We start from the raw sequence: 13579 nt of genomic DNA, 5'->3' as shown, positions 1-13579 counted from the left end.
ATCGTGCCTGCTTGCCTGGATCCTTGGGCTCTCCCTGGGTCAGGATCCATTTCTCTGGGTTCATAGGAACCAGCTTAAATTTTACTTCAATACTATATCAAGCCCCACATTACATGAAAGACCATTCTGTAAGATGCAGCACTGCTAGTTTGCTACCGTCACATCCAAAGCCATACATTTAAAGCATATTTGAAGTGCATGGTTTCCCCCAAAGAATCTTGGAAAATGTATTTTGATAACGGTGCTGGGAATTGTAGCTTGAGGTGGAACTACAGTTACGAGAATTGTTTGGGGGGGGGAATACTGAGCGAAGGTAAGAAAAACGGGATTCTTACTCGCCCTTTGCACCCCTTTCTGAATTGTCCGAGCAGAGACCAACGGCCGCCCTCCCTCCTTGGCAAAAAAGAGCGCCGTCTTTGAACGGCTTCAGAGGCAAGACTTGCGAACACCTTACCGGCCATTGAGGGGCGCTGTGAGTTCAGCTCCTCGCTGGCCAAAGCTCCGGAAGCCGCTCTGCTCCTCTCTATGGCAGCATTCCGTCCCGGGAGTTCCCTTTGGCGCAGGAAGAGGCGGTTGTGGGTGGGTGGGAAGGGAGGAGAAAGCAACTTCTGAACAACACGGCTCGCTATTGGTGCGCGCGCAGACCCTCAAGCCAATGGTGATGTCCGTTGCTTGAATCCGGCCCGCCTGGGCGAGCCATCTTGCTGCTCACTCTGCAGACCGCTGAGCTGTACATTCTCGGTCCGAGGGGAAGTGGAGCCGCCATGCCGCACTATCAGACCTGGGAGGAGTTCACCCGCGCGGCCGAGAAACTCTACATGTCCGACCCCATGAAGGTAATTTGGGAGAAGCGAGGAGGCTCGCAGGCTTTTGCTGAAGAGGCTGCGGGAGGGGGGGGCGGGAGTGTCTGGTCGGATGTCTTGCCAACAAGGTCCTCCAGGATCTTGCGATACCTAATAGCTCCTAGCTTTGATTTACGTCTATTATAGGCGCGCCAGTTTGACTAAAACGTACAGATCTCGAGTTGTGCCGTAGTTGTAATCCTGAAAGTCTTCATATGGTTTATTTTTAAGGTTCTTTTCTTCGAATTCGTTCGTGAAACTCTTTTGCTAGGTTTTCTCCACGACCAGAATGGCTCTCACCCCGGGTTTGGGGAAAAGAAGCATTTAAATGGCTGTAGGAAAATATCCCTCGGGTAGTCGTTTCCATGGCATAAGATGGCGTTGTAAGCATTCATGTAAACTTTGCCAAGTCACATTCTTCCAGTTCGACAAGCTGGTCTAGATTTGAGAAGGTATTATGAGCAGACAGGGAAATGTGTGATTAATTGGTGTGCATTCCTTTTTAGGAATCAAATGACTCCTAAGGTAAGTGTTTTCTGGCAAGTGGGTTAGTAAAAGGAATGAAAGGGCTACTAATCCCTGCAGTTATTTTCACATCTGGACTAAAGAACTATGCTTCCGTGCTTTTGAGTGTGAAGTTCTCAGCCATTTATTCACCCATAAAATGTTGCTTCTTTCATTTCAGGTGCGTGTGGTACTGAAATATCGGCACTGTGATGGTAATCTGTGCATTAAAGTAACAGATGATGTAGTTGTAAGTAAAACTGCAATTTATTGATTTGGGCAGGCTGGGAAATGTGGGGGGCATCTGCCAAAATTGACCTGTGGGGGTGCGGAGATAAAGATCTGGCCCTCTGGGCCATAAAGGATCCCCAAACTAAATTATTTGGATCAGGCATCCCCAAACTTTGGCCCTCCAGATGTTTTGGACTACAATTCCCATCTTCCCCGACCACTGGTTCTGTTAGCTAGGGATCATGGGAGTTGTAGCCCAAAACATCTGGAGGGCCAAAGTTTGGGGATGTCTGATTTGGATGAATAATCTCTAATATATTCAGCTGAAAACAGCATGTGGTGGTTTTTGCAGCGAAACAGGTGGTACTTTACTAGTTCCCTCATTAGTCTATGCAAAATCTCACTCCCTATCTTGAGATTATTTTCTTCTGGTTTGCATCATCCCTTGTATGTAGGGGGTGGGAGTAATCTTGAAGGTTGCTAAACAGGAAAATGGTGAGATGACTTGCCTGAGGTCACCTATTGAGCTTCATGGCTGAGTGGGGATTTGAACCCTGATCCTCGTCTGACCCTCTAACCACTACACCACACTAGGTGGGGCATAAAGCTTTCAGAAAAAAAGCATTGCACTTGAAAGTTTGGAAATAGTGAAATATTTAATCTCAGGCTCAACAACATACTTTTTTTAAAAAAATACTAAAGCTTCAGCACATAATTAGAAATGACTTTAACAGTAGTGGACAAATGTAATTCCTGTGTGGACAAATGCATAGCTGCCAGGTCTCCCATTTTTCGCGGGAAACCCCCATATTTAAACCCGTTTCCCTTGGACTTGTGCAGAACCAATTTCGGGTGCCGCTCTGCCCATGTCTGGGCACCAGAAATCGGGCAGAGCGGCACCGGAAGTCGCTTCTACACATGTCTGGACATGCGTAGAAGCGACTTCCGGTGTCGCGCCGCTGCTGATCCCGGATTTTCTTACCGGGAGTTGGAGGGTATGCAAATGTAAAGCTCTTTGTAAATCTCTGAGTTTACTCGAATGCTAAAACGTTTAGGCGTTATGGTCCATAGGATGGCCAGTTCTAGTTCTTCATTAGCTTTTTATTGGAGGCCATATGAAAAATCCTTTGTATGTCCCATGTAGTCCAGCTTTTACTTTCTAACAGTGGCAAGCCAGATGTGTCTGAAACTCACAAATCAAGGTGATGGCTATTTCTGTTTGACCCAATCATCTGGTACTTGCTATCCTGGCTAGCAGGCTAGCTATTATGCCACTCCTTTGAAATATATCATTGTGCGCAGCACCAAGCTGTTGTTGTTGTTGAAGAACTGAACAGAAATGAGAATCTGCTTTGTTTCAGAGGAATTGAATAAAATGAAATTGTGATGTTTATTGTACCTGCAAAACATGTGCTGAATAGGTCCTTTTTGAACCTGTATAAAACCAAGACCTGGGATATTGTTTTAGAAACAATAATAGCTGATCCCTCTTGAAGCCTTTCCGGAACCTGCTGTGTTCACAAGTTAAACATAAGCTGTATTTAGCAAACTGGTTCTATTCCAATTTAGCCTTTCAGAATTTGTTAGCTGCTTCTAAATAAATTTGTTAGCTGCACCACTAAATATTGTAGAACTTACATCTGAATAGAAAGACATCACACTGCATAGTTAGCCTGCTTTTAAAAGAAGTGTTGTCTTTTAATAAAAAATGGGTCAGAACTTCAGAACACAGAATTTTGGTGAAATGAGTCTCTTGTGGGAGAAATGGAAATATTTTCCCCCTGCCAACATGAGTCAGGAATGCCTCTAAAATGTTGCATGCTCATTGGCCCATATCTGAAGGTTAGGAATTCGGGTAAATATGAAAATAAAGGTATGTTTTCTGGAGAAAGATTCTACACAGTTATATTTAATCTTTACTTCCACTCAGTAAATAGTGTTGGAGTCATGGTTCGGGTAGCTAACCTTAGCCAGCTTTCTTAACTTCCCTGAAAGCACTGTGGTGGTGGTGATAATAATAATGATGATGATGATGATGATGATGATGATGATGCCATTCTAGGCTACATTAACAGAAGTCTAGTGTCCCCAAGTCTAGTGTCCTTATCCTCTATTTCAGCTATAATACGCTATCTAATACCTAGGCTACAACTTCTCTACAAGCTTACTTGTGAGAAAGGCTCATTATTCTATGTAAATCTGCACTTCATTGGGTTGCACATGTGTTGGTTGAGAAGTGTGTTTCTAACAGTGCAGATGAGTAACTGTGTTTGACATTACCATCCTTGCAACAACTTAAGTATTTTCTATCGTTAGAGTACCATGCATTGTAATCCAAAATTGGACTGTGGAAAAAGTTGTGTGTTCTCAAAATACAGTAGCACAAATTTCAAAACAAATGTTGTTCAACATAGCACAATATCTTTTATTTCTGGTGCAATATTCTCTAAAAAGCATCTTCTTGGTGTCTTGGGTAAACCAAAATTAAAGCTATCATTATCTCCCCCACCCTTTTTTCTTTCAGTGTCTGCTCTATAGGACAGACCAGGCTCAAGATGTAAAGAAGATAGAGAAATTCCACAGTCAACTAATGCGACTCATGGTAGCCAAAGAATCCCGCAGTGTTGTCATGGAAACAGACTGAATAGTTGGAAATAAAATGAATGCTCCAGTCATATTTCACAGGAGGAAAATATCGTTGGATATGGGCAGATTTTTCGACAGAAGAAGTGTGGCATAAAGTGGATTGTAAAGGGGGTTTTATAAGGATTTTCAGGCTCCACTTCAGAGTGGTGAGAAGACTATATGCTTTCATTTGAAAGCCTCTATTTATTTTTTTAATTTGAGCAAAAGAGTATATCCTCTGCTGGAAATACTGAAGGTTAAAATATGTTAGGGTAGATTTGTACATTTTCTTTTGTAAATCTCAGCACTCTGCTTAAAAATACATGGGAGGGAGCAAGTGTCCTCCTTTGAGGGGACTTCAAGATGCTATCATAGAGGAGTTTTTGCTTGTTCTTAATGAATTTTATGTTGCTGTGTTGGCTAAAGTGAGAAGAACAATGAATTACTAATGTAGAAATTAGTAATAAGGGGTGTAATAAGCCTTTATGTATGGATATAGAATTGAGTTAGCGATAGCATCTTCCAAATGGATTAAAATTGCCAAAATGAATAGTTGGCAATACAGCTAAGCCTGTGTATAAACATTTTATGGATCTGAAAAACTGATACTGGCCTGAAAATCATCAATATATATTGATTACTTAGTAGTTATCTAAAATTTGATAAGGAATAAATAGCAGGCAAGTGTTCACAGCAACAGATTCAGGACTTTATTTGGACTGTCTTATTCTGGACTTGCCCAATGTGGTTTGTTGCAGCTAAAACATCTGTACAAGTTTTTTAAATGTCCTTTACCACATTGCTTTCACTTTTTAAGCTTTAAATGTTTTTGTTGTTATAAAGGTATCATAATCACCAAACACTAAAATTGGTGCTACAATATGAGTGGTATTGCATATTGTTAAATACAGCAGTCGAGAGAGGGAAAGCTTAGCTACTACATAAATTGTAGGTATGTATGTACGTACTTAGTGTCAAATCATAACTGTTTTCATGATGCCTCTTCTCTGAGAAAGCAGTCTTTTCATATTGTCTTCATATGTTATAGAAACCATTACAAGGGGGGTGTTGGTCACACAAGTATGCTTCATACAGCATGGTGATTTGTCTGATGCCACTTCAGGTGCTGATATGAGATCAGCAAAATAAAGTACTTGCCAGTACCACTGCCTCTTATAATGTTGCCTTTCTCCATAATTTATATTGCATTAATATAAAAATCTGTGCTTCTCATTGGGATTGAACTCCAGTCATTTTCACCTTTTACAGTTTGCGTGCTATAGAGAGGTTCATTCTTGAGTCTGCTTATTTTTTTCAGCATTATACTGCAACCATTTCAAAGGCCAGCTGCCTTCCATATTCTTCCTACTAAAGCACTTGTTTTCCCTGATTTCTTCAACATAGTGAACCTAGTCGTAGTCCACATTTAGAGTACTTTAGGCCTATAGAGTGAGATGAACGCCGCAACCCTAGATTCGGACACGACTGGACCTGATGGTCAGGGGCCCCTTTACCTTTATATTATTTTTTGCTTGTGCAAACCCTGATATTAAAAAATTGAACTATGCAGACTGTTTACTTATCTGTGCATGCAACACCAGTTTGAACAATGAGCGCAAGGCATACCTTTGCCTTGTGTACACAGAGAGTTATGGACTACATTTTCTTACCTTCCCTCTCTGAGGTGGGTGAAGCCTGAGCAAAGGAGAGGAAGAGGGAAAAGTTGGAGCATGGAATAAGATACAGTGGTACCTCGGTTTATGAACACAATTGGTTCCAGAAGTCTGTTCATAAACTGAAGCGAACTTTCCCATTGAAAGTAATGGAAAGTGGATTAATCTGTTCCAGACGGTCTGCGGAGTACTTAAACTGAAGCATTCATAAACTGAAGCGCACTTTCCCTTTGAAAGTAATGGAAAGTGGATTAATCCATTCCAGACGGGTCCGCGGAGTACTCAACCTGAAGCGTACTTAACCCGAAGCATGGGTGTAATTGGTTCCGGAAGTCTGTTCATAAACTGAAGCGTTCATAAACTGAAGCAAACTTTCCCATTGAAAGTAATAGAAAGTGAATTTATCTGTTCCAGATGGGTCCGCGGCATTCGTAAACCGAAAATTCGTAAGCCAAGGTGTTAATAAACCGAGGTTCCACTGTACATGCAAGCAGATGGGAATATCCTTTGGTCCTTCTGCTCTCATAACAAAAAGAACCTGCTGGATCAGGCCATCCATTCTAGCATCCTGTTTTCACAGTGGCCAGCCAGATGCCTATGGGAAACCCAAAAGCAGGAATTGAGCATAATAGCAGACTAGCTATCTGTGCCCAAGCACATATCTTGGCCATTTAAACATTAAACCATACTTTAGTGTTAAGTCCAAACACACAGGTTCTAAGGAGCTGAATAGGCAGATAGATTACATTACCCAAATGACATAGTTAAACCTTTTCTAGTGAAGGGTTGCATTTCGACTTTTGCCTAATGCCTTGTTGAAGAAGGCCGTGCTCTAAGCTATATCTTACTGTGAATGAGCAGTGTTCTTGGCTTCCTGATTCTGGTTTATTTGGGTTAGGAAATCATGGTTTGTTGCTGCTGTTCACACTAAGTAAGAGCAGCAACATGCACTGGTTTTTGGCTTGCCCTGATGGAACGTAGCCAATGATTTGGTTGTAAAAGCCTAGTACTGAGTATGCAAAGGATTCTTCTCAGCCTCAGGTTTGAGTGACAAGGAATGGTAAATGACTGATCTCTTATTTTTATTAAAATGCTCTTTTATTCTTCAAATACTAGAGGCTCTGCTATTATATAATCTTAGTAGCACCATACAGGTGGGTGTGTTTCCTAGAAAATGGCTACTTGTGTTTTGTTTTTCTTGTTTCTCTAAATTTTCATTTATTCTACTTGATCTCATGTATGCCTATGTTTAGCCAGACATTGACTAGTGGTGGTTGTTGTGTTGTGGTGGTTGTTGTTTTTCAGATAATTGTGTTTGGGATTTCAGCTATAGAGAATGCTGAGGACTAGGCAACCACATTTCACACTCAAAAGCCACTAGCATCCTATAAACGTGTAGCTATGATGGCACATGGGGGGGGGGTGTTTAGCACAATTATAATTGCAGCTTGCTACTGCATTTCGTATAACAGAGTGAGCTTGTTTAGCTGGTTCTCTGCTGTTCACTTTCTTCAGGATCCTAATTGGTAACTGGCTCCACTTCCTTTTCTCAGTTCTGTATGAGGCTACCATGTGCTAGATGCAATGATAGTTATTAAAAGCATCTGAGTCATCCTTGCTGTAATGCTGCAGTTAAAAAGTGGTTCATCAATACAGTATTATCACATCTAATCAAGAGCGTACCTTATGAAATATGTAATTGGGCTTAATTTTTCCTCCCTCTGATTTTTTTTTTTAAATCTATGTCTTTGTGAGGATGGTACAATGCAAAGTATTGATAGCAGGGTCTACTTGTGACCTGAAAGGGCATACATACAGTGGTACCTCGGGTTACAGACGCTTCAAGTTACAGACTCCACTAACCCAGAAATAGTGCCTTGGGTTAAGAACTTTGCTTCAGGGTGAGAACAGAAATCGTGCGGGGCGGCGGCAGGAGGCCCCATTAGCTAAAGTGGTACCTCAGGTTAACAGTTTCAGGTTATGAACAGACCTCCAGAGCGAATTAAGTTCTTAACCCGAGGTACCACTGTATATCGGAATAATTAGGGGATTTACTTACTCAGCATATCTTATATCAAAACCAGGCACTTGGAATTTTTTAGAACAGTAGACTCTATATTAGTGCTGTGTTCTTAATGGCGTCCTGACACCCACAGTAGCATCCCTTCCAAAAATCAAAAGCAGGTATGAATATACAAATGGAGGGAGGCCTTGAGATATTGGCCCATCAATGATTATGAAGGCCTCACTGAAGAGTTAAAAAATTGCCTGCTAGGGTGTTATTTTCTTCTTAAAAATCCACATTCTAGCCAGGCTAGAAATAACCTCACTGACTTTCCTATTCCATTCCCCCCCCCCCCCCCGTGACATTTTATCTGTGTTTTGTTTTATGCGCTGCCTCATACTGTTAACATGTTATTTTTATATTGTTAGATGACTTGGCCATATTCATGGAAACTGATTGTACAACTTTAAGAAATTCCATTAGTTTTTTTAAAAGCTGAAACATGGTTTTCCTACAGAATGCGGGAAGGAGAGTTCAGAGGTCCTAGAGGTGTGTGTGTGTGTGTGTGTGTGTGTGTGTGTGTGTGTGTGTGTGTGTTTTCGAAGCATGAGGAAGTACTACTTGCAGTACAGCCTCCCCCCACTCTCAAGTGATCAGCACTGCAGGCTCCTGCTGACTCATGCACTGTTTTCAGCACCTAAACAGGGGTGGGGGCAGAATGGAGGAATCCCCACTCAGAGGCGTCCTGGTATAAGTCCTGGTATAAGTGGGGATTCCCCTGTAGTTTGATCCCGATAAGAAATTACCTTGAAGATTTCACCTAAGGAAAACTGACACCAGTGAATGATCATGTTTGTATACCAAATTTTGCCCTGAGCTAGCTAACGGCATGTGTTAATTATCTCTCGTACCACACCTAAAACTTTTCATGCTGGTACATCCACAGGTGAACAGGAAGAGTAGTCAAGTTGGCATGCAAAGAAAGGCAACATAAAGCATTCGGCAATTGATCAGTATGAGGCATAATATGAATTTTTAAAAAAAAGAAATGCTTTATTCCTAGATGCTTAAAATGCCTTTGAAAGAATTTTAAAAACCCTGTCTTCAGTGTTTGTACTGAATTAAGTCTTCCAGTGTACTGTCACAGTATGTACTAATTCTGTATCAAATATTTATCTGTCAAGGGACAAGGTGATACCACCCTCATAGATCCACACCTTACATAACTATATATTTTTCAGAAATATCAATATGCAGGATCTATATAAAGCCAGAGTGGATGAGAGAGATCTGAAAAAAACAAACTAAAGGTGGTCTAACAAAGATACACAGGATACCAAGAAAACAAATGAAATAGAATAATACCTAGAAGTTTGTGAAATCTTGTTTGCTCACCTAAACTAAATCTGGGATGGGGTGTAAAAAGATGAATGCCTAATCTTATGTACCGTACTTATTATGGATTGAAATACCATTGAACAATAGATTGCAAAAAGCATTCTAAGTCTTTAATTTTTATAGGAATGCAGAAAGCATTCTAGGAAAGTAGTGAAAAGCTTACATAAGGAACCCTGGGGGAAAAGGGAGGAGCAGATTAGTTTTTCTGCACTAACGATGCCTGCAGGTTAAGGAAAAAATGGGAATACATGAATAAATGCTTACCTAGTTGTTGTTTTAAAAAAAATAAATACAGTCAACATGTTTACTATATGAAATCTACATTTTCTTGAGTAAGTGATGTGTTAGTGTGATACATTTAGAAAGGGCCAAGTGTAAGAAATTGTATACCGTAAGTAGTGAAAAAGGAGCTACAACTTTTGAGTGAATCAGCTGAGTCGCCTTACAAATCAGATATGCTCCATTGCAGTCCCATTGATTAGAAAATGCAGTGCACCAAAAGAAACTTTACTGTACTTCCAAACAAGTAAAGGATTTATTGGGGTATGCGGGGGGGGGGGGATAAAGATGTGGGTGGCGCTCACAGAGCCTAGGGCTTGCTGATCAGAAGGTCGGCGATTCAAATCCCGGTGATGGGGTGAGCTCCCATTGTTCAGTCCCAGCTCCTGCCCACCTAGCAATTTGAAAGCACGTCAAAGTGCAAGTAGATAAATAGGGACCGCTACAGCGGGAGGGTAAATGGTGTTTCCGTGTGCTGCTCTGGTTTGCCAGAAGCGGCTTAGTCATGCTAGCCACATGACCCGGAAGCTGTCTGCAGACAAACACCAGCTCCCTCTGCCAATAATAATAATAATAATAATAATAATAATATATTATTTATACCCCGCCCATATGGCTGGGTTTCCCCAGCCACTCTGGGCGGCTTCCAACAGAAAAATGAAATAAAATAATCTATTAAACATTAAAAGCCTCCCTAAACAGGGCTGCCTTCAGATGTCTTCTAAAAATCTGGTAGCTGTTTTTCTCTTTGACATCTGATGGGAGGGCGTTACACAGGGCGGGCGCCTCCACCGAGAAGGCCCTCTGCGTGGTTCCCTGCAACTTGGCTTCTCGCAACGAGGGAACTGCCAGAAGGCCCTCGGTACTGGACCTCAGTGTCCGGGCAGAACGATGGGGGTGGAGACGCTCCTTCAGGTATACTGGACCGAGGCCATTTAGGGCTTTAAAGGTCAGCACCAACACTTTGAACTGTGCTCGGAAACGTACTGGGAGCCAATGTAGATCTTTCAAGACCGGTGTTATGTGGTCTCGGCGGCTGCTCCCAGTCACCAGTCTAGCTGCCGCATTCTGGATTAGTTGTAGTTTCCGGGTCACCTTCAAAGGTAGCCCCACGTACAGCACATTGCAGTAGTCCAAGCGGGAGATAACCAGAGCATGCACCACTCTGGCGAGATGAGTGCGCAACTCCAGAGTTGTCCGTGAGTGGACCTAACGGGTACAGGTAGGTAGCCTTGTTGGTCTGCCGTAGTCAAAACAAAATAAAAAAACTCCTTCCAGTAGCACCTTAGAGACCAACTAAGTTTGTCATTGGTATGAGCTTTCGTGTGCATGCATGAGAAGTGTGCATGCACATGAAAGCTCATACCAATGACAAACTTAGTTGGTCTCTAAGGTGCTACTGGAAGGAATGTTTTTATTTTGTTTTGGTCAGGGGTACCTTTACCTTTAAAGTCAGTTTATTTGTAAAACACTCAATTGATACTGATTTATGAATTCTGCACATAACTGAATGTGCTCAGTTTTATTCTGTGATAAATAAATTACAGGGAATTTGCTACTAGAAGTTCTTTGAACTTTGAAGGGATAATAATTCTATTAAGGGTTGCAAAATATTTCTACCAGTATAGCTTCACATAATAGTAGCACTTTGCCTCTATCCAACTTTAAGATCTGCAGTGAAGCCATAATTATAAAACTAGCTTATTACAAGTGAGGCATATAACAAAATGTTGTGATGTGAACTGTTCTAATTCAGGGTGCAAGCTGACTGCCCCTTTCTAGGATACACCATTCCATCCCACCCTCCAGCAGTCAGCATTATGTGCCCATTGAACATGCTCAATCCTCACTGCTACTTTGGGCTCACCCCAAATATTCTTTTTTTGTACTTCTGTAAGTTTTTGGGGTCCTCCAAGCTTGCTACTGTGTAGATTGTGCTGCACTGGGAATTCACACTTTGAAGGTGAGTTTTCTAAGAAGAGTTTGGATTTGATATCCCGCTTTATCACTACCCTAAGAAGTCTAAAAGCGGATAACAATCTCCTTTCCCTTCCTCCCCCACAACAAACACTCTGTGAGGTGAGTGAGGCTGAGAGACTCCAGGGAAGTGTGACTAGCTCAAGGTCACCCAGCAGCTGCATGTGGAGGAGCAGGGAATCGAACCCAGTTCACCAGATTACGAGTCCACTGCTCTTAACCACTACACCACACTCTAGTGTATTCTTCTAAGAATACATTGCTTCCTGCCGGGTGACAGAATAAGAGATTGTGACCTGAGTTGCATTGCTAAAGATAGGGTGGAATGGATATCCAAAATAACCATGTTAGGTGTACTTATCACTAATGTATTGAACTTGTGTCTTGACTTTATATTTGCCTTACCTTAATATGAAATACTCCACTGCAAAAAGAAATGTAATACATCAGGGTGAAGAACAAGGGTCTACTGTTGTTATTTTTGTCATAATCATTGTCAACATCTTATCTTTTTCACTAACCTTCCCTAATCACAAATAAATTGAGGGAGAAGTGCTTGGCATTACCAAAAGATGGCAAGTACCGTAAGTACTGTATGCACTATCATGCCAAAATCTGGCAGACGCACTAAAGAGTGCTCCTAAGCATATCCACTATATTTTTGCTGGTATGACACCATGTTTACCATTGTTAGCATTTAGTATAAAGGTCACTGTGATTAGATTAGAGTGGCTGGGGAAACCCAGCCAGATGGGTGATGTATAAATAAATTTTTATTATTTTATTTTTATTATAGGTGATGATGACTTAAGCATAATGTCTAGGAGCATGCAAGTTGCTTATGTGTGTGAAGGTTGGGATATGTACTCTCCCATAGATGGACTGTATTTAATTATGATGCTGTAATTTCAAAAAGCGTTTAACACAAAGGAATAAAAGGTACTGTATTGTGATTACTGCTGGCACCTAGCAACATGTATATAGGGCACATACACTTTAGCAGTTTAAAATGTAACAAGGCCATTTCCCCCTGCTGTGTTTCAAGTCGTGTCTTACGTAGCTGTACACATAACTACCTTATTTGTTTCCTCACACATTACCCAGTTTGTTTCCCCCTGTCTGCAACCCTCCGAAACTCCTGATCATCTGCGCATGCACTGTTATCTGTGCATGTGCAACAGCGATCTAAAATTTACACACCTCAGTTTAACCACAGCTTGTTTTCAAATTGGATGAGAAGTGCTTTGAGGGAAAACAGTATTTTGCAAGATGCTACAGTATACATTTGGATTGTGGCTAATGTGTACTTGTTTTTTTTTTAAAAAAAACAGCTGTGTGAGTACACTGGAGTCTGAGTAAATGGTAATGTGTGCACAACCATAGTCTCTCACTATATTATGTGGGTGGTTCAAGTGGAGTGGATATAAAGGTACAAAGAAAAATGTGCTCTTAACACAAACCATATGAAGATTAGTTCTGGTACAATTGAAGCTGTGGAAACTTGGGTCATTAAATACTTGGACTCTATGAAATATGCTTAACCCTACTGTTGCACAGAGAGACTAGAGCTCCTCTGTACTTCATAACCCCAGTGAGGTTATGTGTTTATTTTCTTGCTGCATACCAGAATTCATTTGACATGATTTCTTCGACAACTCAGTATGTGTTTTCAGTAAAAAGCCACTGTTAGCTGTTACAGAGAATGGAATGAGTATAAACACTAGCAGCAATGGGTTTTATATGCATGCTAGAATAACCATGTTCTGCCAGGTTGAGCTTTTGCCCAGCAGGCTCTGAACACTGGTACGTAGCCATATATTTGAAGGGGGCGTTCATTTCAGTCTGCCATTTCTGAAAACTACCCAATAGAGGCCTAATTTAAAGTGGACAATTGGCACAATGAATTTTCTGTTCTTTCATTTGACCTGTACAAACCAGCTTCGGATCTGTGTAGGTTTCTGCTTTTCTTTCACTTCCCCTCGTGTGGGCTTAAGAGGATGCTCTGGGCTCCAATGCTGAAAAAATTACATGCATAACTCTGTTAA

At 41.3% G+C, this 13579-nt stretch overlaps 1 protein-coding gene across 1 annotated transcript; it reads left to right on the top strand.

The window, feature by feature from the left end:
- The first annotated feature begins 680 nt into the window (after nt 1–680).
- Nucleotides 681–5365, top strand: SRP9 (signal recognition particle 9). Its single transcript, XM_035111435.3, has 3 exons — nt 681–836; nt 1528–1596; nt 4102–5365. Exons 1-3 carry the CDS (start codon nt 765–767, stop codon nt 4219–4221), a joined length of 261 nt encoding a protein of 86 aa, XP_034967326.1. The 5' UTR covers nt 681–764; the 3' UTR covers nt 4222–5365.
- Nucleotides 5366–13579: the final 8214 nt, after the last annotated feature.

This window comes from Zootoca vivipara, chromosome 3 (assembly GCF_965207765.1).
Source record: "Zootoca vivipara chromosome 3, rZooViv2.hap1.1, whole genome shotgun sequence".
In the NCBI taxonomy this organism is placed as follows: Eukaryota; Metazoa; Chordata; class Lepidosauria; order Squamata; family Lacertidae; genus Zootoca; species Zootoca vivipara.
Note: the sequence above shows the minus strand (reverse complement) of the source record. Positions and strands in the feature narration are given on the sequence as shown.

Coding starts and splice junctions, on each gene's coding strand:
- SRP9 (XM_035111435.3), top strand. CDS start 765: ATGCCGCACTATCAGACCTGGGAGGAGTTCACCCGCGCGGCCGAGAAA. Junction 837..1,527: donor ACATGTCCGACCCCATGAAG/GTAATTTGGGAG, acceptor CTTTCATTTCAG/GTGCGTGTGGTACTGAAATA. Junction 1,597..4,101: donor AAGTAACAGATGATGTAGTT/GTAAGTAAAACT, acceptor TTTTTCTTTCAG/TGTCTGCTCTATAGGACAGA.